The following is a 24,512-nucleotide window of genomic DNA, read 5'->3' on the forward strand; positions in this document are numbered from 1 at the left end:
CCAAGCTGCTCGACAACTTTGCGAGCGGCGAAATAAACTGCCTAGCCTAAGCCGTCATCATACGCTGAATGTGACAGTCAACAAGCTATGTGACCAGTGAGTGGATACCTGCTCACCGTTGCAGGCGAGAAGAGCCGAGGGGGACAACGAGGCAGATACGAGAATTGCGCTCGAAGGAGCTCACCAGCCGAAATAAAGTTCACGTGTGATTGTGCCTACTGAGTACAACAACACACTCTTGAAGCTTGGCCCCCATCAAGTAAAGTTGTTAACGATATACGTTTTGAGGGCTACAAGAAGCGTTGTAAGTACCTCATTCCTCGCAATTCCTGATCGTTGATGAGAAAATTTGCCACGATGTCGAGCATCTCTTCCTTAGGAATCTTGCGCCGAGTTCCATCGCCTATTAGTCCATCCTCGTGAAGGCCACGATCTGCCACCCAGATGGGTAAAGGCGTAGCTGATGATACACCAGGAGCTGACTGTTTAACACCGCGACTACTCCTGCTTGTCAACGTTGTGTGACAAGAGTAGCAAAGGAAATCGGTCAGGGCAAGTAGCGGTGGCACTTGAGGTGGGGTCCTTGTGTCGAGATTGCCTCTGCATGGTGATGGGATGTGGGCCAAGTCCGCAGCAAGTTTGTCATCTGAGTAAGATCTTATTGATATACGATCCTTCCACTCTTGTATGGCAGATTGCATCGGCCTGACAGATCCTGTCTTAATCACTTGAACCGAATGAAATGTAGTCAATAAACCTCACCGCTTACACAACCTGCATTGCCCGCTCGGTACATCCTTAGGTTCCAGTTTTTCACAGGTCCGAGCGATAGTCGACACAGTCGAAGGATAGTCTTTCTCAAGCCCGACTACAAAATCTGAGGAATAAGTCAGTCCTGCGTCTTGCACGCGAAAGCTCTCTCGTACTCTTGGTCAAGGCTGCTATTCCTAGTATCGCACGCCTCTGCTTGTCTCGACCGACCACAGATATGTTGTTCCACCACGCATATATGGCACATTCTTTTGCAGTAACGTCTCTGAGAGGTCGGATAACCCTGAGCACATTATTAGGCTTCGAACCAGAAGCAGCAACCGGCGCCCATTCCTCCTGAAGTTCCTCGCGGATTGCATACCCTCCACCTTGCGAAATAGACGATAAAAGTGATATAGAGATCGACGTGAGAGATGATCCAAAGAGTAGATGCGATGAGCCTCTCGAGTGGGCCGTGTGCAGGATAAGGACACGGGTGAGATTCTGTAAGGCACTAGAAATTGCAGTTTGTGTGGGCAGCGATGATAAATACGACCGCATAGCTTCTACTGGTGTTAAATCAGTCACTTTGGAAGCGACATGGAGCCCTGACAATACAAAGCTCAGTATGTTGATTAGATGCATTGTTACAGTTCTACCATCTGTAATTAGGCCTTCCTTGCTGAGTTCCAGCCAAACCTGTGGGGTGATGTTTGATCCGGAAACTTTGGTCCACCAAGACCCATCGAATGCATCTTCTATTCGCAGAGGCACAAATTCGAATGATGGATATCGCTCGACTACAGATCGAATATCTTCGGTTCTGTCATGCATCTAGCTGCCATTATGTTACTGAATCTCGACCGGAGATCATAGCCACGACTCACCCCAGCAAAAGCTCCGCATACCTCTACATAACAAACAAGGCAGGACGGCCATACGCTGACGTTCCGTGGATGATTGGTACCACCTCTTGGTTTGCCTAAATCATCCAAGGGCGGTCGACTGGAGAAATATGTATTATGGACGATATCCAGCGTAATCGACGATCCTAGGCCGCCAGAGAATGCCAGGCAAAGGTTTCCCGATGCCTTAAGCTTGGGTCGCTTCGAGGTGCCTGCCCTAGCATTGACCGAAGGTTCGAGAGCTTTTCTAAATTTCATGTCTACTATTGGAGTGAAACATTCTCTTGTGGGGGACGTAGTCAAATCCGCTCCTCGCTGAAATGAACAAAACACTCACTTGCAGTACACCGCATGACGGATCACGATGTTGCCTGGTTTTAACCTGCATCTCACGCAGTCTTTTGATTTCCCAAACTTCAGACGACCTGCCCAAGCGAATGAGACACAGGTAGACACAGTTGAAAACACTCACGAGGCATGAGGGCTTGCTCTTCTGTGGCTGGGTTTCCACACGACGACATGTTGAATGCAGATCCCAAGATTATAATTCACGATATAACTCAAAAACTAGAACCAGGTGGGCGGTTGTGAACTAGGGGCATTTGCCAAGGGAGAGTATCATGGAGCAGATGGACCCCATCACGACAAGCATAATCAGCAATTGAAAATCGCTATTCCAAACTAGGAAAATATTGAAGAAGCATTTTGTCTTCAAACCAAAACACGCTCAGTCCTTCTAGACTTAGCTAGTGATGCACTCGAGCTGCTGTTCAGTCTTTCAGAGACTTATCGCATACTGTCCCACTGACCGGCACCTTCACCTTATTAAGTATACTCTCCCCCTGAGCTGCGTAAACGATTGAAGCGATTCTTCCATAGGGATTGGAGTCCTTTCCAATGTCCAGCGTTCGTCTGTGAGTACATGCTTACTTTGTTTTACTTTCGTGACGTCGGCGGTCTCAGATCTCAGAGGGTTGATTCGGCATGTCAAAGATACGTGTAAGTTGAGTGACCTCAACCGTCCGAGTCATCAATGATGCTCTAAAAAATAACTTCCAAGTGCCTGCACTGGAGACTGCGCCAACTGACAACAACAAAATTTGATTTCTTCGTTTCCTTTCATTATCAAACAACGTAACAGGCAGCAACTCGACGGTACGTTTGCTCGTTCGCCAAGTTACACACTGCCACGTTCTCAGATTAATTGCATAACCCGAAGCGAGGAGCGGGGACAAATTATTCTATTGCGTGCACGTTGCCAGACAACGAGACACGCTGATTGGCGAGATCGATCGCTGCACATCCCTTTTCACCCCACTAACGTGTGATGACGGAGAATCCAAAGCGCTAGCCACACCTTGCCACACTATGTCCTACAGTATTGCGCTAGCCATTGCCCATTACAGGTCTTTGGTTCGCTGCGCCAGGGGCTCGGACTCTCTCGGACTCCACCGCTTAGGAACTTCGACCATGATCGTTGACACCAAACTTCGTGTCCCATCAGTTGAATAACGAGGGTTTTCAAATTAAATAATGCAAAGCAAATAAACTGGCCGCCTTTTTCAAAGGGCTCTGCCAAATTTTGAAATACTGGACACAGCAGTTGTTCCAGAGTCACGAGGACCATCCTGGGCCATCCGATGAAAACCGATGAACGTCGTCACGAGTGACAGCAGGTGACGGCATATACCACTGTCCGCGACGACTCAGCGGAGGGTCAAGAACCCACGATTTAAGAACGATGGAATATAGGCGAAATCATCATGCGGGGAGTGTATTTATGTTGCACAATTCGGACGTCCTCGATGGTCATGATACGATTATGGCGGGAAAAATGACCTTCTTGATGAATCCAAGTGTTTGCCAGCAAAGGCAGGCAGCTGGCAACTGCTGGCAAGCATCGGTTTTTACCACTATTTGTGGCCAAATACGTACTATCCCATGGCAATAGATCTGCAGGAAGACAGCTCAAGACAGACATTCAAGCTTATTGATGATAGAAGCTACACGAGCTCCCCAGGCAACTGATTTGGATACCCCAGGATCCCCGGATCCATGGAGGCTTAGATGGAGAGTAATGGAGACCCGGGACCGCGAAGGCTGGGGCTTCCCAGTCTCCGAAAGGTTCAACGGTTTGGTGATACTTGGGTGTTTTCTCAAAGCGCCATAGAGCTCCGTGGAGCGCCGGACTGGTGACCTCGCGGACGCCAGGATAACTGGGGGTGCCCATCAGTATTAATATTATTCAATTTGCTATTCCATCTCCATGTTCACCACTAGGGTGCATGTATTGCGGAACAATGTAATACAGCGTATCAGATATTGAGTGCATAGGAATATTTGCGCTATCCATCGATGGACATTAAGCCTTTCCCTCATCGTCGTAGAGCTCGTGACTGCTCTTTTCGATATCGGACCCGCCCTTGTGCTGGCCAAACGCAGTCAAGCCAATCCGGTCAGCAATAGCGTTCTGGCGTTGTTGATCCGCAACAGCAAGACCTTCACGGTCTCCAAACACGTCGTCCATTTCTTCTAAAGTGAGGCCCTTGGTCTCGGGTACAAAGAACATGATAAAAAAGCCACCGAGGAAGGCGAATGCCTGTATTAATTTTCATGAGACATTGAAAGAAGTAAATGAATAGACAACTCACGCCAAAGAACACGAATGTCCCAAAGCCGATATGAGTTAGCATTGATGGCGTTACTTGACCGACAATGAAATTGTTCATCTGTTTGCCATGACAATCAGTGTACATCCCTATAAATATCCATAGAACGAACCCAATTGGACGATGAGGCAATAGAAATACCCTTGCCACGTATACTCAACGGCCAAATCTCAGCAACGAGGATCCAGCTGCACGGACCCCAGCTGTAACCAAAGGCTACGGAGAATACCCAGACGCAAGCGCAAGCTACCCAACCAGCGGTAGGGTGTCTGATGAGATGTTTTAGTTCAAGTGAGATAATGAAATTTCGATGAGACGCACGATGACCAAGAATCGTGGTATAACGCAGTCAGGACTGCAACGATGAGGTGGCATCTATTATGGAACGTTGAGGACGGAAAGTTTCACACGCAAGAATATAATACTAACGCAGCCATGATGAAAGCACCAGAGATCAAGACTGGCTTACGGCCGACTTTATCGATCCATATAACGGCAGGGATCGTCGCGAGGAACATGCTAATTGGGTTGTGTTAGTTTTGTATGTGAAAATATGTGGCGAGGCATACACAATACCGACAACACCCGTGGCGAGAAGGCTAGTTGCGTTGCCCGTCAAGCCCAAGTCACTGAAAATGCTGGGTGCATAGTACAAGATGGCGTTAACGCCAGTCCATTGCTGGAAGAACATGGTCCTGAAAATCCATTGGACTGAGTCCTATCCGTAGAAAATAGCGACTCACAATGAACCAACGGCAACACGGTAGAAGAGAGCTGGCGAGAGCAACGTCAGCGTTCATAATCAGTACCAGTTCGACAAATTCGTACTGCGTGTGGTAAGTAAGCTCATATAGGCATGAAGACCGAGCTTGAAATTCGATGAGAACGACCCATCCTGGAATTGAGGAAACTTCAAAGCATTCATTTCCTTTTCAAAGAGGTACTGGGCCTTGATTTCCCTGCGGAAGACCATGGATCAGGAAGACCAAGGCAGCAATGATCTTATGACCCACAGGAACTCAATTTGAACGAGGTCGGAGTCCGGAGGAAGGCGGCGAGCCCTACCAAGAACAGCGACAGCCTCTTCATCACGACCTTGGTTGACAAGCCACCTGGACACCATGAGTTTGTGACGTGTCGTAAGCGGGAGTTAGGACATGCCTTGGAGAGAAAGGCATGAAAATAACACCAATGCCTAGAATGATAGCAGGAACAAGCTGCATACCCAATGGAACGCGCCATGCAACCTCGCTCTGCCCGCTTCCAGTACCACCGATATAATTGGTACCATAGTCGATCCAGAAGGAGATCAAAATACCAAAGGTGATAGCAAGTTGCTGCAGAGCAACCAGACTGCCGCGGACTTCAGGAGGAGAAAGTTCGGCGCTGGTAAAAGGTCAGTAAAGACATAAAAGGGGACCGTTATGGCATACTTGTACAGGGGTACCGCCATACTGAGGGATCCGACACCAAGACCAGTGATGAAACGCCCTGAGATGATATTCAGACGCGAAACTTTGAACAGACTCTGAGAGCGTACCGCCATATATTGACGTGGGATGAAATGCCGCAGTTTGGACGACGACACCGACACAAAATATACAGACGGCTGCATGGACGAATCAGCTGCATCCCCTGGCAAAAGCGAAGCACACTAACCAAGCATGATGGTGTATTTACGGGAGAGCTTGTCAGCCAAGTACCCGGTAGAGAGAACGCCGACCCAAGCCCCAAGTTCCAGAATAGATACAAGCCAACCCTTCGTTCCAGGATCGGAGACAGCGGATGCCATCCGATGGTCGAATGAATACATACTGAAACAGTTTGAGAATCATGGATGCCAAATAAAAGGTGGCATGAAAGCTCACCTCAAGACACCGGAAAACACACCCTGGTTATAACCTTCACCGTGTCAGTACGAGCTTGAAGGAAAAAATAATGATAGGGTCGTACCATAGAGCAGACCGCCCAGAGAAGCGAAGACTGCATTGGCAAAAATTTTGCGATTGTGCACAAGGCCAGCCTGTGTAGTATTAGTACGCAGCACTAAATACGATTATTGGGCAGAAATCACCCATCCTGACTGGCCCTGCAGTCCTTGACGATGTTTTGCAGCGTAGGGGCTTGCGCCTCCAGCATGGCCTCCACCCATTGTTGTTGATGAAGATGAAGAGGGATTGCTAACTCGACTGAATCACGGATGCAGCTCTCCTTTATACTGTTTGGTCACATTTCCATCATTGATTTCTCATGTCACGGGCTAAGTACGGAAAAATCTCAATGGAGCAAAGAGTCGAAATGGAGAAGTTCTCCGGGGTATGGGGCGGTGCGGGGGATCCTGGCCGTCCACGCTACAACTTAAGCAAACAAGAGGTAGGGTCCGGAACAAAATGAGTGATGGTATGGATACGCTTCCGAGATTGCCGCAAACCCGATTATGGATCCGCATGATGATATTGCCACCGTATCGACAGCGGTAGACTATCCGGTCCGAAGACGCTTAGATAGATTTGGTGGCGAAAAAACCAATGGGGGTAATTGGCACACTTGTGTGCTTGTCACTGCGTTAAAGATAGTTAGTTATTTGAAAGAGTGAGAGGGAGTCTGTAGCACGCATACCTGCTTAACAACAGAATCGTTGGATAAGTCAATCATTGGCACAGGGTTACACGTTGCGGTGTGATGATATATGATTCGAGGCAAATTGAGCGACAGTGTCTAGTTTCTTTAAAAGTTACTCTGCAAAAGGAAAAATACGGTTTGATCGGACATACCTCGATAGAGTACGCTCGGTCAGAAAGATTGAGTATTGCCTTGATTGAGAACGTGGTCGATAGTACCGATGATCCCCTGAACTCGCATCTTACTCACGAGAAAAGCGGCGGTCGTTATGAGTTCTTGTGCTCTAAGTGGAATTGCTGAGCCGCCAGCGAGGCCAAAATGTTAACAGTCGGACCTGGACGTCAACCACTTGTGATTATGATGGTATGCACCTCTACGATGTAACTTGAGCCGATCGATGACAGAACAAGATTACATGTTTCGCTGTTCAGAAGTTGATGATTATAACCTGTTATATAATGAACGAACGTTTGCTCGAGAGCTTGCGTTCTTGAACCGTTCTTGTGAGGTTTTGGAGGTCACGGTGGCGGTTCAGAGGGTGGCAGTGCAAGAAATGCTGTGGGCGCAGCAGGTTTGCTGCTCGAAAGTTTGAACTTTGACATCTAAAGTCAGCCAAGTTTCTCTGAGCTCTCACAATTTACTTGTCGAGTCATAAATCGTCGTCCAATGTGGCCAGGGCAATCCGGTTATCCGACCAGTAACAATCAGAGTGGTAACACTAGTACCCCACCCCAGTAAGTGCATTAATAACATCTTCTGGAGAGCCGTTGAATCCAACACAACACAACTTTGCTTGTTAGGTTCCCAAACCCGTATGTGACCTGTAGTGAATAGTTGGTTGAGCTGATATGATGATTGTTCCAGCGGTAGTTATGCTCCTCCTCCCAATCCACCTGCATACAACCCTATGCATGCTGCCGCACCATCGATTCCCTCGCACGGTTCCCCGGCACCCAGAGGGTAGGTGACTGGTAAAATATGCTTTGTGTGTCCTCTCAATATCAATATTATCGAATCACAGCTTTGGATTTCCACCGCCAGTATCAAGAGATAACCATCCTGGACATCACCATAATAGTGGTTACCCAGGTCAGTTCACTGGAAATTATGCCCCTCCTCAAGGACCTCCCACTCCTTATGCACCGCCGCCTGGCCCTCCGTCCTCATCATACGGTGCACCCCTTGGGCCTCCGGGTAGGCAAGGCCTTCCATCACAATACCCTCCACCCCCAGGTCCTCCTAGGAATTATCCACCGCCGCCTGGACCTCCTCGTGGCTATGGCGCACCTCCCCCCAGTACGCTGTTCGTAAGATATTCGCGTTGATAGATACCTTAACATTCCTCAGGATGAGCGGTGGCTACGCTTATACTCCTCCGAGTGGGTTGATTGCTGGAACCTACAAGGTCGCTTCTCATCATAATGTTTTAAACAGGCGGACCCCCACAGAGGCCACCTCAACAACAGCAGTTTTACGGCCCTCAAGGGCAAGGGCCCAATCAGACGCAGCAATCCTTTTTCCAATATTCTCAATGTAACGGCAAGAAGAAAGCCTTGTGTGTATGTCATACGCATGGACTGATACTCATTCACATCTGATGGCTATCTTCAAAATAGATTGGGATCAATTACATCGGCCAGCAGGAAGAATTGCGTGGTTGCATTAATGATGCAAACAATATAAAGCGTTTCTTGAGTAGTAAGTCCAGTCGCTGTGGAATGCGCGCAGTATGTCATGAATCATTTCCAGCTCAGTTTGGGTATAAGGAGGAGGACATGGTCATGCTCACTGACGATGCGAGGGACCCACGCCAAGTTCCTACTCAGCAAAACATAGTGAGTAAGCTACCTACCGAATTGTGCTGGTGTTAACCGATGGCCGCCAATAGCTGCGCGCAATGGAATGGCTCGTTCGCGATGCCCGTCCCAATGACTCGCTGTTCTTCCATTGTACGTGCATTTTTCGCGGCCATCTACCCGGTTGTAACTCACACCAAATAGATTCCGGACACGGAGGACAGACGAAGGACCTCGATGGCGATGAAGAAGATGGATATGATGAAGGTGACGGCTACATATTACAGAAAGCGTGTGCTGATTCGTTTGCGGGATAGTCATCTACCCGGTTGATTTCAAAGTGAAGGGTCACATTGTTGATGACGTGTGTCTCCGTTGTAGCCAATCTCTCGCCACTTTCCACTAATGACTATCTTGCAGTTAATGCACGACATCATGGTGAAGCGGCTTCCTGCGGGTTGTCGTCTCACCGCTATCTTTGATGTAAGTTTTTCCCGCTAAGAACCTGAAATAGTATTCATATACTAAATCCTCGCAGTCTTGCCACTCTGGGTCAGCTCTTGGTATGAATGGATCTGTTGTCACCCTTCAGTGCTCATACTGATTCTAATTCAATTTATATTTAGATCTCCCATATGTCGTGCGTTATCCTTACTCCCCAGCCTCATCATAATCTCACTTCTGTGCCATCAGTATTCTACGGAGGGCAAGATTAAAGAGCCAAACCTTGCCGCGGAGGCTGGCCAAAGCTTAATGTCCGCTGCAACTTCATACGCTCGCGGCGATATGGGCAGCGTATTCAGCTCCGTCACGGGATTTATCAAGAATGCAAGTAATGCGCACAAAGCTGAGACAATCTCGAAGACTACAAAGACGAGTCCTGCCGACTGCGTGCGTGAACCTTTGGTTACTTTACACGACGCTCACCTTCAACGTAGATTTCCTGGAGTGGTTGCAAGGATTCACAGACCAGCGCGGACACACAAGAAGCTGGAAGAGCCACAGGCGCTATGAGCTATGTAAGTTCCTCAATCCACGCTTCTCACTTCAGCCTCTCATCCATCTTTGAAATGCAGGCTTTCATCAAGGCACTCAGTACGTAATCTTAGAGCATCATAATTAGCTCCTAATTCGACACTTTCCGCAGGCGAAAACCCGCAGCAAAGTTATCAGGAGCTTCTTAATTCCATCCGGTGAGTGTCTTCGAGATTGATTATCTGGCTTCTGATGAACTTGCGCAGCGTTATCTTAAGGGCAAAGTACAGTCAGAAACCACAGGTTCGTCTATAGCTGCGCATGGCGTTGCGCTTTTCTGACTATTTGAAACAGCTGTCTAGTTCTCACCCAATGGTCAGTATCTTTTTCTACAAGTTCTTCAGGCTCTTACCACCCGCCATGCAGGACACCAACCTACTTTTCATAGCCTGAATGATGTCTGTATCATGTACGTTGTATCAAATATGTTTCCTGAATGTAGTATCCTTCATTACGTGGAAATACAAGATTATCCTGTCCAGTGAAGTTGCATATTACGTGTAACCGTGAAAGGAGAGATTAGCATACTGGGTAACTTTCTGTAGCATTTAGAATCCTACAGTTCGATCCAGACCTTGAAAGGTTGGACTGGCGTGTCACACCTCGTCGCAATCTAGAAATGCTCTCCAAACCACAGACCAATTAATTGTATCTAGATTCTAATGTACAGTGTTGAGGTATCAAGATTCAAAAAGCAAGCAACAGTTACAACATAGTCACGGAATTTGAAGGGTTCGTTCGGGTGTTTAGAACATGTCATCAACACCATGTGAAGCTAGAAGGAGGGGGTGACGTTAATAGCAATACTAGTGCAGGTTTCGTAACAATTCGTGATGGATGAAATGCAAAGATAACAAATAAGACAACGTCCAAAGTGGCGAGTGACACTGGCAGTCTCGTTCCCAACGTTCTAGGCCACGAACGTCGGAAAAATTCCAAATTCCGTTAGGATCTGGCACCGAGATCACTGCGCTCACAGATATGTGACAATGATCAATATTAATGACACTTGACACTGATTATGCGAGCTTCTCCTGCGTGGCCAAACTTGATTCGAGAATCGGTTGCGCTGGGCGTGAAGTCGAACGTATGCTGTTTTACAGCCTCTGGGAATGAAGGCTCCGTATCAAACCGATCGGTTGCTTCGGACGGGAAGTCGAACGTGTGATTCCCTGAAGGGAATGACTTCGCACCAAGCACCAGCGCTGAAAGTCTTCGGCCGTAAGACTGTGCAAAGATGATTAGTACACGTCTACTTTTCTATGGGAGTTAACATACGCAGCCGGTATCTAAGCCGATGGACCATCTCTTGACATCCAGACCACGATTTGCCGCATGACCATACACGACAGTCGACGCATAACAAGGGAGATGAGCGAGTTGACTCTCCTGGTAGCCTATGAGTCGTGTAGCAGAACCAGGCCAAGTATTGGAAGCATGAGAACCGGAGCATTTGTTCATGATTTTATTCCAAAGGTCAGAGTACGGGATCCCTTTTTTGTTGCTGCGCGTGGGCTTACCGTTTTTGCTCACGCTCCTCATATTTAGGACGACCCATGGATCTTGGTTCTGCGGAATGTCTGAGAGCAACGCGAGCTCCTGTGCCTCCCGTATAGCACGGATGTCATCCTCGTGCTGCTCTATGGATGGCCAATGCGACAACGGTTGTTTAGGATGTGTGGCTATCCGGCTTGGGTCGGCTGCGAGTAAACCAGCATGAACAAAGAACACATGGCCTGCCGGCGCGTAAAGAACGAGAGGGAGAGATAGCAAGTAATTGTACTGTGAGCGGGACATCGCTCGCGCGACCTGGTAGTGGTCTCCTAAAGGCTTCCAACCCTCGGGGACCTTGTTTCCCCAATCAGGTTTCTTCATCGACGGGGGACGTGAGTCGAATGCAGACGTGTTGCCCTTCTCGAGCGGGGGTTCATAATCAGACCAATGATCATCAACTTCTCTTAACCACTCTCTCCCCCCCGGCTGAGAAAGAATCCAATCCATCCAAGCACGCCATTCAAGGACTTTCTGATCGTTGTTTCCGCGAACGCCCAGAATCTTGTTTCTCTCCAAAAACGATAGAACTGTCAACGAGTCTTCTACAGGTGCCTTTGTCGTGAAGTCGCCGAGATGTATTAAAATATCCTTCCGTGTGTCATAGGATATCTGATTTAGCAAAGCGCTGGAAAAGCGTGAATGTTAAGCATGATCTGGATTTTGTTACAGAACGCGTACGTCAAAGATTCATTCATGCCGTGTAGGTCGCCTATCACAATTATCCTCTTATCATTATCATCTACCATTCATTGGGGATCGTATCGATTGCGATAAAAAAAATTCAACAACTCACTAGTAGGCAATTGTTCATCAGATAGGGTATGTGTGAAATCATCATAATGACCAAAATCAGGGAATTCTGTAGGTCTAGGTGAGCCTATCTATAGAACCAACACTCTGGACTCGCTTACTGGAGTTAGACTTGATCCAGAAACTGACCCTATTTCGCAGGTCGCCTGCAAGAATCGTCCAGAGGATGAGGATAACGACAGCTATGCTCAATAGGAAACCATAATGGCCGTTGCACCTGGTCATGGCGCCCACAACCTGAAGTGGAGGAGAAAATTACCTTGCACCACAAGGTTATTAATATCAATCCATAATTGTGGCTGTACAGTTGCAAAGTTCACGGTAGTATACAGTACCCAGTCAAACCTTGCTCGTTTCCTTTGCCGGAACAGCTTCAACCGCCCTCGAAGTTCCGAAATACCTTGGCTCCCCACAGCTCCCGAAAACAAGGTACGTACGTGCGGCGTAACGTACAAACGCAATGGGAAGACCTCTCGCCACTCTGACTTACCCGAGTAAGAGCGGCAAAAGCTATTGACCACAACTTTCTGGCGCTCGCCAACGCCAATGACGATTCATCTACACGAAAGGTGCTACCTAAACAACTTCTTTGCTACCCGCCATCCGTGCTCATCTAGCTCCCAAGTCAGTGGCGGCGTGCGCCCTCCGCTGCACCAAACTCCACTCGTCCTTCCTGGTGATTGAAGGTGCGCTTTTGACGCCCACGCCCTCGTATGGCTATCATCGTCGTTCTCCGTCAAAGCCTCCCTTCCCCCCGCCAAACTCATCCTATATTATACCGCCAACAACGTCGGACACGCCATCACCGAGTTATTCAGCATTAATGTCCCCGACCTCAACCGCATCTTCCCAACGTATGGAGGATTGACTGTCCGTATCTCACCATCATCAAGGCTGACTGGGCGAAAGTAGACGCGCGGTGGCAAGGTGCTTAACGAACCTTACTGGAGTCTTGACCTCCGCTGTAAGTAAGATTACGCACGTAAGTACCTTTCGGGAGCTTTTGGGAGCCGGCATTCATGGTACCCTGTTATCAGTCGGATCTTACAACTCGGTTCATTCGAACAACCCTGAGCTAACAAAGTCCGGACACCTCAATCACAATGAAAGACCCCCAGACTCTACTCAACATGTTCGCTTCAGCTTAATGTTGCGGCCATCACCGAGCGGTAAGATATAACCCCGTGTACCCGTTACTCGCGTGCTTACTCCCCCGCTACCTTCAGCTGTGTCGATTCAATCTCTTCGTTACTCCTTCCAACATGTCAACTTACATCATTCTCACTGCGAGCATCCGTCGGCAGCAATCTGCATGACTCCAGTGATCCCATCATTCACGCCATTCTATAGCAACTCAGCCTTATCGCAGCGCCGCCACGTCACTCAAAATTCAGTGGCACAACCCACAGGCAATGGGCACCAGTGCTGTGATTAATTGTTCCCAACCGTGACGTTGTGTCGCGCATCATGAATCATGATGCACAACAGCACCAGCCTTTTTTGATATAAATATAGCTCAATAAGTTAAACATATATGTCGTGCCACCCAAATCTCAACCTACAAGACACTGACTCATTTTACGACTACAAGCAGACTTCCCGGTTGTACGGCAGTGCGCCCTTGAATAAAACTACCCATCACATTATCATGGTGGGCACTCAGTAAAAATTGTATTTATGAATGTGCTAGGATACGAATACAAGAAACACGCCCGAAGATTTAACCGCCACATCAACAACGAGAGTGATGAAAACAGTAATGAAGGAGACATTAACGAAGGAAACAAAATGACGAAAGGAGGAGTAAGCATATCTTGTCGCTCGGTGGAGGATGCAACATTAAGCTGACTCGGAAGCGAACATGTTGTGTAAAGATTTGGGGTCTTTTCGTTGTGAATGCCGTGAGGGCACTGGGATCCGGGTTTGAAGTCGCTCGAAGGAACCGAGAAAGGTCTGAATGATAACAGATTACCAGTCCGAGACACCGCACACCGCCCCCCTTACTTCTCCAGCAGTGGTCCCATGGTAGGAACAAGACTAATTGTCGGAAGTTGGGAGTTCGTTGGTTTGACTTCTTGCTGACTTATGCTTTCTTTTGGGGGATCACCCCAGCGTTCTGCAAATGGCCGTAACGTCCTATACTAGTAGTAGTAGTAGGAATGCGATCGATTGCGATCATGAGCCGAACGTTCGTGGTTTGAATTCTTGCCGGTTTACGTTTTCTTTTGGGTCTAACGTTCTGCACAGTGCAAACAACTGTAAGCCTGAGCCATCCTTAAGGGTTAGCTCGGGAGTGGGCACACTGCCCGAAGCCGGGCCACGCACGTCATTAACCCGCAGTAAACACGGAAAGGGCTTTTCATGATCGAAGATCCAGTGGTGCGCGAAGTTCGAACGAGCCGGGATTCGAATAGCAATGGAAATAAGTTAGCCGCCGAATCATCCAGGATGTAAATTCACGTGCACCTTCCAAAGTTTTGTAGTGCGTGGCTGTGTAAGTTATCGCCTTTTACCTTGTCATCATGCCAAAAACCATTAGTTGAGTGCAATCAACATTATCCCTATGCTACTCATTCCGGCGATAAAAGGTGGTACATCTAGCACGAATGCCGTCGTCATACGTCCACCAAGTTCGCTCACCCATATCCTCTAATAGCATGACCATAATCTCAAATGATCCCAGTTGGTGGCCACTCATCAGTTCGCATCAAACTTTCACCTATTTCATAGGTCCGTGGAGAGCCAGTCAGGTGGTAACTGAGATGTGTCGATCTAACCTTTGCTGTGTTTTTGCAGTTGCTGCCTCTATTGGAGTAATATATGATTGGGGTGAGCAAGATGGTATGAAAGAACTATTGATTTCCTGACAGTGGTTTCTTTAGTGCTTGCATTTGGACAAGAGGTAGGTTGATGCCATTACTAGAGCAGCCATCTCTCTAAGAACGATTTCATAGGTTGAATTGATTTGGGTGAGCAGAGTCTTATGTCCGAAGAACAACATCAAAATGCAATTAATCCACGACAGAAGCAACGCTGGTCCCTGATGACTGTCCTGTATCTCACGGTATATAGTTTGTGCTATAAGCGTGCTTAGCAAGTTGAACTGATGTGATAATATCCTAGGCGCGCTACATTGGAATAATACGTGTTGGGTACGTTGAGAAGACTAAGATTGGTATTATGCTAATCTCTCACAATCAGCATGAACATACAGGGTGTGTCTGTTCACATACACTGTTTATTGCTTCTGACTAGCAGCGTACAGTGGCTCTTCAGATAGTCCCACTGAATGATACAGTGAGTATTCCGTACCGATGCCTTCCCTTCCATACCCGTCTGACCCACTGTAGGGGTGAGCGATATTCTTGTCAGTTTGCTGATCCGCCATAACGATTGCTACAGCTGTGAGTTTCTTTAGAGTACGTGATCCTCCTAGGCTGATCACTGACTATGTGACAGGTCTTATCATGTACTTTGCGGTATATTGGACGACAGTGGGTCCTAATCGCAATACTCGGTGGTAAGCCACGCAGTCGCGATACCTCTGTGATATTTGACTTGACTGAAATACCATGCAAGTCATCATGATTGCTCGGTTATATGCCATGTACCAACGATCCAGAAAGGTGCTGGTACTCCTCGTTGTTGTCTTCATGGCCATCAATATTGCCAACACAGTGGTGCTCATAATAAACATGAGGTATATTTCAGCAGGTAAGCTCTAGTTGTGGATGAAAGATTTTGAGTGCCTCGAGCTCAATGGCAAATACCAGAGCAAGTCGTTCTCTCTGGCACCTATCATTGCGTTTCTCACAATCCTCAACAATTGGACACCATCCCTTGGATACTCGCTGCTGTGTGGGAGGTCTTCGCACTGTGTCTTGCAGTCCGAATTACTCTAAAGCACTTGCGTGAATTGCGACGACAATCAGCGGGAGGTATTATCGGGGACTGTTTTACGGTGTTAATAAAAAGTCACTTGAGTTACTTTATGAGGTAGGCCCATAACGTGAATGTGGTTTTTTTTTCTGTTGAAGTTCTGCACATGCTAGCTTTGCTGTGATTGTTTGCCTCTTACTCGGTTACTTTTCGCCAACGATGTCAAACGTATGCCAATCTGTCACTGACCTCTGCATGCAATCACGCTTAATCATTTTCCATAGGACTCATATTCCTCGAGAATGTTGATTTATTTTGGTTTTCTTCAAATATTCATCATTGTGCAGTCAAGTGTGCTGGGACCAAACCTGATCCTCAGTGTTCGAGAATATCGCGCTAAACTCGTGATTGACGTCGACACTGGACCTAGCATGTTTTCAACTAGTTTCCAAGAGTGTGTACATATATCAACTAGCAGTACCGTGTAACATGGGAGACGTTCAATATGATTTACACTCATCGAGCCTTTACCTTCGCTAAAGAAAAAAGCTGAATGAAGAATTGGTAAGATAATTATGCACATGATACACTAACAATGCGCGCTTGTCCATTATCTCCGAAATCTATCTCTTGTGATTGAGGGGCTCGTACATGTTTGTTGTCTCCGAATTGATATGTAGCAGAAGAGAAAGAGCTTTCATCGAGGACAACAGCTGACAACCGACGGCCGTACGACTGTGCATGATATCAGTCAAATCATGAGTGCAGGATTTTGTCTCACTCACACAACCAGTGTCCAGACCAATCGACCACCGCTTGATATCCAACCCACGGCCTGCGGCATGTCCATAGACGACAGTAAACGGATAACATGGAAGCGAGGATGACTGGTATGCTTCACCCGAATTTCCCGAACACTTTGACATTGTATCGTTCCACAATTGGGACTAGGGAGATCCCTTTCCGGGACTAGAAGACGCAAGTCCTTTATCCGTGACACTTTTGATGTTCGTTACGGTCCATGGATCTTTGTTTTCTGGAATCTCTGTGAGGACTGCAAGCTCTTGTTGATTACGCAGCTTTGCAATGTCATGTTGGTCATCCACGGTAGGCCAATGGGAAAGTGGTTGTCTAGGGTCGGAAGCCTGGAGCTTTGGGTGGGAAGATAACAGACCAGCGTGGACAAAGACCATATGGCCAGTTGGAGAATGGAGCACAAGGGGCAAGGAAATCAGGTATTCGAAGAGTCCGGGAGACATGGCACGAGCGACTCTGTAATGATTACCCAATGGATGCCAGCCAGCAGGCACCATCTTCTTCCAGCTTGCGTACTTGCTCGTCTTGAACCAGTTTTCAAGTTCTACTCTCTGGAGTCGCTTGTCTCCATCGAGGTTAGGCCATCGCTTGTCCATGACGGAAAGCCATTCTTCACCTCCCGGAAGAGATAGTATCCAATCCATCCAAGCGCGCCATTCGATCACTTTTTGGTCATTGTTTCCTCTGACGCCTAAGATTTTGTTGGATGACATGAATGATAATACGTCGATGGAGTCGTGAATAGTCGCCCTCGTCTCCAGGTCTCCAACGTGAATAAGCGAATCTCTTTCCGAGTCGTAGTGTATCTCGTCAAGTAATTCCCTATCACAGTCAAACGATGTGGGTGAGTTCGTTGATGACTAGACAGCGAGAACTCACGTCAATGAGCTGTTCATGCCATGTATGTCTCCGACTGCGATTATGCGTTTTTCTCGGTCGTCTGACTACAATTGTAAGTCTCCTGTACTTGGTACCATGATGCAATCAAAGACCTATGGGGAGTACACTGTCGGGAATGTTCTTTATAAAATTTCCATTATAGTGGCCAAAGTCCGGGAAGTCTTCGATAGAAGTGAGTCTACGGTACTGAGTAGCAGGCTAAGGACCTACCAATTTTTTGCTTGAAAGCGCGATTTTCTTTGATCTCTTGGACGACTCCGTCAACGAAGACGAAAGTCAGAAAGAAGGCGACAACTGTGAATGAAAAACAAGTCCTGAGACTGTCCCCTGACCATATGCACATCTTGCCCAAGTACTGTCAAATCATGGGTTTGCAACAACCGTGAGAGTTTTTCCAACGAATCATAATTGTGGGGTTGACCGACTAATTGCTTGAGCGAGTACTTTCAAAGCCTAACTTCTCGCATCAATATAAGTACCTTCCATAGCCCTTCTTCTATCCACTTCGTCATAGTCCTTGTTGTTAGTACAGCCTGACCCGATCCACTTCCACGCGTTAAGCTTCACGAACTCTTCAAACGTCCACAGCTGTGCCCGGAGTTCTGAAGAGGGGAAGCACCATACATAGGTAGCTGCCTCGACAGGGTTCCCCAATTCGGACAGCATAGGGATCGATGGAGGCGTCGTGGGCACTAGAGACTTCACCTCAATCGGTGGTATGTCCCGTATGTTGGCCAGCGGTCCTAATGGATGTACAGATACCAACTCTCTTGTATATTGCTGTGAGAAGGGGTTGATTTGTGCCCACAGTCATAGAAATGATTTGCAGGACTCACGTCGCCTTCAAAAACATCAAGGAGTCGAACATCTTCGTCCGATAGACCGGTTACCAGAGAACCTCTCACTGATTTCTCCTCCGAATTGAGGTCATGATCGAACATCGCTCGACTTTGTGAGTACGGCAAGATCCCGGGATAATCCTCTTTCTTTCTGCGTGTTATGTCAAGATGCTAGCGGGAGGAAACGCCATCGTTCACCTTGACTTGGTGCCTAGTGTAGTCCTGGAACGGGGCTGTGTCAGGGTGATGGTCCGTAAGATTTTCTAGCAGACTAACCAGCAAGAGAGCAGGGCACATTTGAAGTTGACTACCATCGTTTCCAATGACCCGTTTCAATATTTCTGGATGCATCAACGTGCCATAGAAAAATGCAGACACCATTCTCAGAGGAATAAAGGTTAAAGACAGAGGTCTGATCTTCACGTTAGGAAGAGATCAGTCAATAAGGGCTGGATGGAGGAATGGGTCGACCGTCTGCGTGCTTTAACTGATAAGTGAGAAGCGTTTGTTGGACAGTTTGTCATGTGGCCATAGTTGTTGATAAGATAAGGTAGAAGCTAGCTATAGAAGCCATGGCCATAGGTTGCAGTTTGATCAGATCTGCCCAAGTACATATGATGAGCTGTTATGCATGTTATGCATTGACCGCATTCAAATGGGCAGTAACGGCGTACGCCCACTACCGGGCCTGATAAAAGGTGATTGGCAAAGTAGTACAGCACAATGCCAACGGTTTTATGAATCCATATGATATACTACTGCCAGATCTCCCATTTCTCGTATCATCGCCCCAAGTTAAGTGAGGATACTTGAGTCAAGCTCTTTAATACGTCCTTGATCAAAGCCCTTCTTCAAATCCCGCTGCTCCTCCATGAGTGATTATAATTGTGTTCCGATTTCGCTTACATAATCAAGGTTTGGATATTCTCAGATCTCAGGCTCCTGCTCGGAGCACCTCCATCTTCTCAATCAAAGTTTGGAAATAGCCGTCAACGTTTCAACTTCGGATCCCAGCGCCTGGCTATCCACTCTAGGTCTCTTCTCGTTCGTTTCTTTGAAATGGGTTCTCACTCTCCTAACATGATCCCAAATGCTTAGGACACACTATTTTCCATACCACAGTTGCACTGTTCTGCTTACTCGATCGTATGTTGTACGTTGTACAAGTCCCTGTATTGTCCTATTTGATCTTGCTTTTACTGCTGCACTGTATGCTACATGAATCAATCACGTTCTTAGCATGAACTTGTCATGACTGCAATCCCTGAGCACCGTGACGGTTTGCAGAGGCCACGTCGGGTTTTTGGCGACTGCCCGTGGCACTTGGTGAGCGGTGATCCTTATCCGCCCATTTCTAGGTCTGCTGGCTCTCACGCTGGTTTTACGGCACTGGTAGGCTCTAAGCATGGTTGCGTGCTGAACTGTGCCCACTTGCCACTGACGCCCACAAACGTAACTGACATGAAGATCCCATTGTCCCCCGAGTTAGGGTTGACTACGCGAGACAGACAGGTTGCGCCTTCATTTGGGCACGCAATGCACAAGTTCTTCGAGTTTGATCCATCTTATGTTAACCTCAACCATGGTGAGTTCTACCGGTATGGTTTAAACTTCAGTACCAGTACCCTGAGTCGCAGCTGACGCATTGAAGGTGCATATGGTTCATTGCCCATGCCAGTTAGAGTCGCATGCGAAAAACTTTCCGCTCGCATCGAAGCCAACCCAGACAGATTCGTGTACAAAGAGGGCATTCACCACTGGAATGAGGCTCGTACTCGAGTGGCCAAGTTGATAGGCGCAGAGACTGACGAGTGTGTTTTGGTGAATAATACGTCACACGGCATAGCTACGGTTCTCCGCAATTTCGAGTGGAATGAAGGGGATATCATTATCGGGAGTAGGTCAACAATCACTGCATTGAAGTTCTCCCGCTCATGTTGCCCGTTCTCAAAACAGCTACCACGACCCACGCCGGTGTGTCCCGAGGGATTAGGTATCTTGGGGATACCCCACCACACCCACAGGTGTCCACATTCGATCTCGAGTTCCCTACCTCACACGCGAAAATACTAGAGAATTGGCGAGAACATGTCCGCCGAGTGACCTCGGAAGGGGGCGATCTCAAGCAGACTCGCAAGGTTGTTGCTGTAATAGATGCCATCGTATCCAATCCTGGCGCGTGTCTTCCCTGGAAAGAAATGGTGGGCATTTGCAAGGATGCAGGTGTTTGGTCGGTAGTCGATGCTGCGCATTCCATTGGCCAGGAAGTAGATATTAACTTGTCGGAGGCGAAACCTGACTTTTGGATATCGGTTAGTCTGTTGTATCCACCTCATGGTATAATCTTCCTGACCAGTTGAGCTAAACAGGATTGTCACAAATGGCTCTTTGCAAAGAGAGGCTGCGCAGTCCTTTATGTTCCCAAGCGGTATGCTCCAACCTTGCTCGACTATCGACGTCTGATCGGACTAGAAACCATCATATTATCAAATCTCCTATACCCACCCCATACACTTACCGCTCACCTCAAGATGAGCACTACAATGGCCCACAAAAATTTGCAAAGCTTTTCGAATGTCAGTTCTCTCGAACGAACTGAACTATGTAGCTTGAAACGCTAATGTCTCGTTGATCGCTAGGGACAGGAACCATAGATTATGTTCCATTACTGAGTATAAATGCAGGTCGGTGCGGAGTCGTCATTAGCACCACTGTTCTGACTGCGATTAGCCTTGGATTTCAGACAGTGGCTCGGCGGCGAGCACAAGATAAACGAATACACACAATCTCGCAATCGCAGGCGGGAAGCATCTAGCGAGTCTCCTAGGAACCAGGGTAATGGACCCTGATGGTGACCTAACTTTGAACATGGTGCGTAAATTCGCTGTTTTACTTCTTTTCCTGCATTCCATGCTCCCTGGTCAGGTCAACGTGGAACTGCCCATTCCTGGCGACATCAAATATTCGGATGAAGTTGATTCTCTGCTGCTAAATACATTGATGGTCGAGTGGAACACGTATGCCGCTCATTACTACCACAATGGGAAATGGTGGACAAGGTGTAGCGCGCAGGTGTGGAACGAGGTGAGAACCTGTTCGTAAGGACATAATCTTCTTAGTTCTCATCCGTGAAAATCAGATTTCAGATTTCGAAGTTCTCGCCAATGCATTGAAGGACGCGTGTGAGAAAGTAGTAAAGTTTGCGAAGCAATAAATAGTTGTTCTTGTAGGAAAGTACACGGCATACCCTTGCTTTTGTAATTCTGATGTCTATTTGCTCCAAGTCTTCTCGACTAAGTGGCCTATACCATCCCTTCGAGAACGGCAAGCAAGAAGCGGATTCTCCTTTTCCTCTCATGAGCAAAAGAAGGATCTACCTTCATCGAAGACAACACAGCACGTAGAACAGCTGCAGTTGATCACGTTCTGGACAGTGTCTTGTGTTGAGCATAAAAATAAAAATGGCAGGTCGTCGTTATAACCCGCAAGTATTCCACAGTAATAAGTTTCTACAAACACTCGTAAGTGTGGTCCGAGATCAAAATACGAGTATGCTGAGGGTATTCACCAGCCTGTGGGCATGGCCGGCCGTTAGGGTCCTGTGCTGTCACGATGCCTGCCAGTACTGCAGTAGACGTAACCATAGTGGTGAGTGAGATCATGAACTTCATTGTGGCACTCGAAGATAGGTCTGGATGATGCTCTTCGTTATTGAACTGAGAGTTATCCCTTTGCTTTTATGCACAGGTAGTAAAAGGCAGTCAGCCCAAAAACATGCATCTGTTGTGCGTCCGACTAAGCAACTTGAATGCAACGTGCCGTGGCAACACGATATCTCTAGACGTGGCTCCATGAGAACTCGCTGCTGTCAAGCTCGTCGAAATTTCATAGAGACGATCCATTTTCCCGACCATGGCGGTGCGTGCGCACCAAATCCCCGACTCTCGCATCTGATCAATTTCGGCTTTCATAGTGGTGAGTGATATGAACTTCATTGTGGCACCTGAAGATAGGTTTAGATGATGTTCTTCATTTTGAACTGAGAATTATCGCTTCGTTTTCATACACAGGTAGCGGTAAACCCTTGATTTTGTAATTATGAGGTCTATTGCTCCGGCCCTCTCGACCGAGTGGTCTATACTATCCCTTCGGGAGCGAGAAGCAAGAAGCGGGCTCCCCTTTCCCTCTTATGAGCAAACGACGGACCCGCCAGGACCTTTACCTCCATTGGCGACACTACAGCACGTAGAACAGCTGCATTCGCCCATGACCCGGACAGTGTTTGTTCCCGAGCATAAAAATAAATATGGCAATCCCCCGTTATAACCCACCAGTGTTCCACACTCAAATTTCCTGCAAGCACCCATAAATGTGCGGTCCGAGATCAAAGTACGAGTGTGTTGAAGGTATTCACCGGCCTGGGTGCATGGCATGCCGTTAGGGTCCTGTGCTGTCACTACGCCCGCCAGTACTGTGGCAGACGTAATCATAGTGGTGAGTGATATGAACTTCATTGTAACACTCGAAGATAGGTCTGGATGGTGTTCTTCGTTATTGAAGCGAGAGTTATCGCTTCACTTTTATACACAGGTAGTAAAGGGCCGCCCCCCAAAAACATGCATCTGCTGTGCTTCCGACTAAGCAACTTGAATGTAATGTGCCATTGCAACACGATATCTCTAGACGTGGCTCCGTGAGAACTCGCTGGTGTCAAGCTCGTATCGAAATTTCATAGAGACGATCCGCTTTCCCGATCGTAGCGGTGTGCGCACCAAATCCCCGACTCTTGCATCTGTTCATTTTCTCACTTCAGTTTACTCCGGCTTGTTCCGATTACTGTCTTTCTTCGGGCCTAGGCTCTGCCCCACTGAAATCGAATTAATTATCAGCGTTGCTCTTTAACTTGTGATAAACATACCTCACCCTTGTTCGAACAGTGACTATTGATTTGTATAGCAACCCCGATCAATGCGAAGACTTTTTCCTCCACCCACGTCAAGCCACGAAACTGGTCAGGTAAGTGCTCTCGAAAAAGTCCATTCGCTTGTGCGAGGGGAGGAACCTTTCCGTGGGATGATGAATCGCACTGATGGCACATACGAATGCTCAAAGGTTTCTCGTCCTGCAGAACAACTCCGGCAGAGTCCAAACGAGCCAATCTAACAACTCATGTCCGAAGTTGAAACGCGATCACATTCCTATGGACGAGGAAATAATGGGAGGGGAATATGTAGGGGAAATCCCGAATAACACGTAGATCTCTAGATAAACATGAGATAAATACTATCAGATGAGAATTTGTTGATGTTATGCACTGTTATGTATTTGCTCCACTGAGCTTGCTCCAAGCCTTCTTGATCGAGTGTCTATGTCCGAAGCGTTTTGTCTGTACTACAAACCAGGCTGGTCTCGAGCCCGTGACGGTCTACCTTGACTTGAACTTATCTAGTCTGTTTGATTCTAACTTTATTACTAGGAGTCTAAACTATACTTTCAATTGCAGGCTCACTTGAGGGGATTCCATCGCTAGCAACACCAACGGCTGCTACCTACAGTGATCCGGCATCGAGCATGGAAACGTCCGCATCTTCGCCTACAGGAGTCATCGTCCAGCCTGGCAAGAAGAAAAGAACACCAACGAATCCCAACAATATTTTCAAGCCCAGTTCGGACTCGACGACAGCGCGTAATCTCTGTGGTATTGAATGGCAGGCTGAGCACAAGACAGGTACTATTGCCGAGTTCGCCGCGTACTGGAACAGCCTTACGGCCGAGCAGAAGGAGTCCTATGCCTCTCGCTCGAAGCTTGTTGATGCTGTAAGTTTTTGTTTGCTATCGTGTTGTCGTGTTCATCTCAATCGTGCAGGCTAAGGCAAACGTGGTTGAATTCATAGCCAACTTGGATGGTCTCAGTACATAACTCTCCTGCGTCAACTC

At 47.6% G+C, this 24,512-nt stretch overlaps 9 protein-coding genes across 9 annotated transcripts; 4 read left to right on the top strand and 5 right to left on the bottom strand.

Moving 5' to 3' along the window:
- Nucleotides 1-290: 290 nt before the first annotated feature.
- Nucleotides 291-2,176, bottom strand: BJ212DRAFT_1445378 (uncharacterized protein; the record flags this gene model as incomplete). The annotated part of the gene is made up of 7 exons (XM_041338103.1): nucleotides 291-705; nucleotides 763-877; nucleotides 927-1,358; nucleotides 1,410-1,584; nucleotides 1,638-1,938; nucleotides 1,993-2,080; nucleotides 2,128-2,176. 7 exons carry the CDS (start codon nucleotides 2,174-2,176, stop codon nucleotides 291-293), a joined length of 1,575 nt encoding a protein of 524 aa, XP_041196761.1.
- A 1,671-nt stretch (nucleotides 2,177-3,847) lies between these two features.
- Nucleotides 3,848-6,852, bottom strand: BJ212DRAFT_936981 (general substrate transporter). The gene is made up of 16 exons (XM_041344390.1): nucleotides 6,399-6,852; nucleotides 6,278-6,347; nucleotides 6,193-6,226; nucleotides 5,984-6,138; nucleotides 5,865-5,933; nucleotides 5,758-5,815; nucleotides 5,486-5,710; nucleotides 5,338-5,436; nucleotides 5,153-5,283; nucleotides 5,068-5,098; nucleotides 4,894-5,019; nucleotides 4,754-4,843; nucleotides 4,646-4,699; nucleotides 4,437-4,593; nucleotides 4,307-4,384; nucleotides 3,848-4,254 (listed from the first exon to the last, which is right to left on the bottom strand). Exons 1-16 carry the CDS (start codon nucleotides 6,474-6,476, stop codon nucleotides 4,018-4,020), a joined length of 1,692 nt encoding a protein of 563 aa, XP_041196762.1. The 5' UTR covers nucleotides 6,477-6,852; the 3' UTR covers nucleotides 3,848-4,017.
- A 694-nt stretch (nucleotides 6,853-7,546) lies between these two features.
- BJ212DRAFT_1335279 (caspase domain-containing protein) lies at nucleotides 7,547-10,259 on the top strand. The gene is made up of 19 exons (XM_041334905.1): nucleotides 7,547-7,680; nucleotides 7,747-7,906; nucleotides 7,968-8,242; nucleotides 8,275-8,325; nucleotides 8,381-8,505; nucleotides 8,563-8,644; nucleotides 8,696-8,781; nucleotides 8,835-8,895; nucleotides 8,947-9,009; nucleotides 9,060-9,106; nucleotides 9,163-9,225; nucleotides 9,281-9,319; nucleotides 9,436-9,633; nucleotides 9,681-9,761; nucleotides 9,819-9,837; nucleotides 9,890-9,935; nucleotides 9,984-10,020; nucleotides 10,072-10,092; nucleotides 10,144-10,259. Exons 2-19 carry the CDS (start codon nucleotides 7,854-7,856, stop codon nucleotides 10,168-10,170), a joined length of 1,374 nt encoding a protein of 457 aa, XP_041196763.1. The 5' UTR covers nucleotides 7,547-7,680; nucleotides 7,747-7,853; the 3' UTR covers nucleotides 10,171-10,259.
- A 517-nt stretch (nucleotides 10,260-10,776) lies between these two features.
- Nucleotides 10,777-12,185, bottom strand: BJ212DRAFT_1264795 (Metallo-dependent phosphatase-like protein; the record flags this gene model as incomplete). The annotated part of the gene is made up of 5 exons (XM_041330436.1): nucleotides 10,777-10,846; nucleotides 10,910-11,004; nucleotides 11,056-11,956; nucleotides 12,010-12,070; nucleotides 12,125-12,185. Coding segments are annotated over 5 exons (1,188 nt in total), but the record flags the coding sequence as incomplete, so codon positions are not given.
- A 4,140-nt stretch (nucleotides 12,186-16,325) lies between these two features.
- On the bottom strand, nucleotides 16,326-18,107 carry BJ212DRAFT_1335321 (Metallo-dependent phosphatase-like protein). The gene is made up of 6 exons (XM_041334906.1): nucleotides 17,947-18,107; nucleotides 17,829-17,897; nucleotides 17,716-17,776; nucleotides 17,019-17,658; nucleotides 16,806-16,967; nucleotides 16,326-16,755 (listed from the first exon to the last, which is right to left on the bottom strand). The coding sequence occupies exons 1-6, from the start codon at nucleotides 18,077-18,079 to the stop codon at nucleotides 16,594-16,596; spliced, it is 1,227 nt and encodes a 408-aa protein (XP_041196765.1). The 5' UTR covers nucleotides 18,080-18,107; the 3' UTR covers nucleotides 16,326-16,593.
- An 82-nt stretch (nucleotides 18,108-18,189) lies between these two features.
- BJ212DRAFT_1445382 (uncharacterized protein) lies at nucleotides 18,190-18,956 on the bottom strand (the record flags this gene model as incomplete). Its single annotated transcript, XM_041338104.1, has 4 exons — nucleotides 18,190-18,516; nucleotides 18,573-18,722; nucleotides 18,774-18,797; nucleotides 18,852-18,956. The coding sequence occupies 4 exons, from the start codon at nucleotides 18,954-18,956 to the stop codon at nucleotides 18,190-18,192; spliced, it is 606 nt and encodes a 201-aa protein (XP_041196766.1).
- Nucleotides 18,957-19,826: 870 nt separating this feature from the next.
- On the top strand, nucleotides 19,827-21,424 carry BJ212DRAFT_1477858 (pyridoxal phosphate-dependent transferase; the record flags this gene model as incomplete). The annotated part of the gene is made up of 7 exons (XM_041339614.1): nucleotides 19,827-20,160; nucleotides 20,227-20,472; nucleotides 20,532-20,887; nucleotides 20,945-21,003; nucleotides 21,048-21,151; nucleotides 21,215-21,259; nucleotides 21,306-21,424. 7 exons carry the CDS (start codon nucleotides 19,827-19,829, stop codon nucleotides 21,422-21,424), a joined length of 1,263 nt encoding a protein of 420 aa, XP_041196767.1.
- Nucleotides 21,425-21,485: 61 nt separating this feature from the next.
- Nucleotides 21,486-21,789, top strand: BJ212DRAFT_1477859 (uncharacterized protein; the record flags this gene model as incomplete). The annotated part of the gene is made up of 2 exons (XM_041339615.1): nucleotides 21,486-21,659; nucleotides 21,715-21,789. 2 exons carry the CDS (start codon nucleotides 21,486-21,488, stop codon nucleotides 21,787-21,789), a joined length of 249 nt encoding a protein of 82 aa, XP_041196768.1.
- Nucleotides 21,790-24,107: 2,318 nt separating this feature from the next.
- Nucleotides 24,108-24,365, top strand: BJ212DRAFT_1198996 (uncharacterized protein; the record flags this gene model as incomplete). Its single annotated transcript, XM_041329040.1, has 1 exon — nucleotides 24,108-24,365. A coding segment is annotated over one exon (258 nt), but the record flags the coding sequence as incomplete, so codon positions are not given.
- Nucleotides 24,366-24,512: the final 147 nt, after the last annotated feature.

The sequence above is a fragment of the Suillus subaureus genome, assembly GCF_016647635.1.
Source record: "Suillus subaureus strain MN1 chromosome Unknown BJ212scaffold_6, whole genome shotgun sequence".
In the NCBI taxonomy this organism is placed as follows: domain Eukaryota; kingdom Fungi; phylum Basidiomycota; class Agaricomycetes; order Boletales; family Suillaceae; genus Suillus; species Suillus subaureus.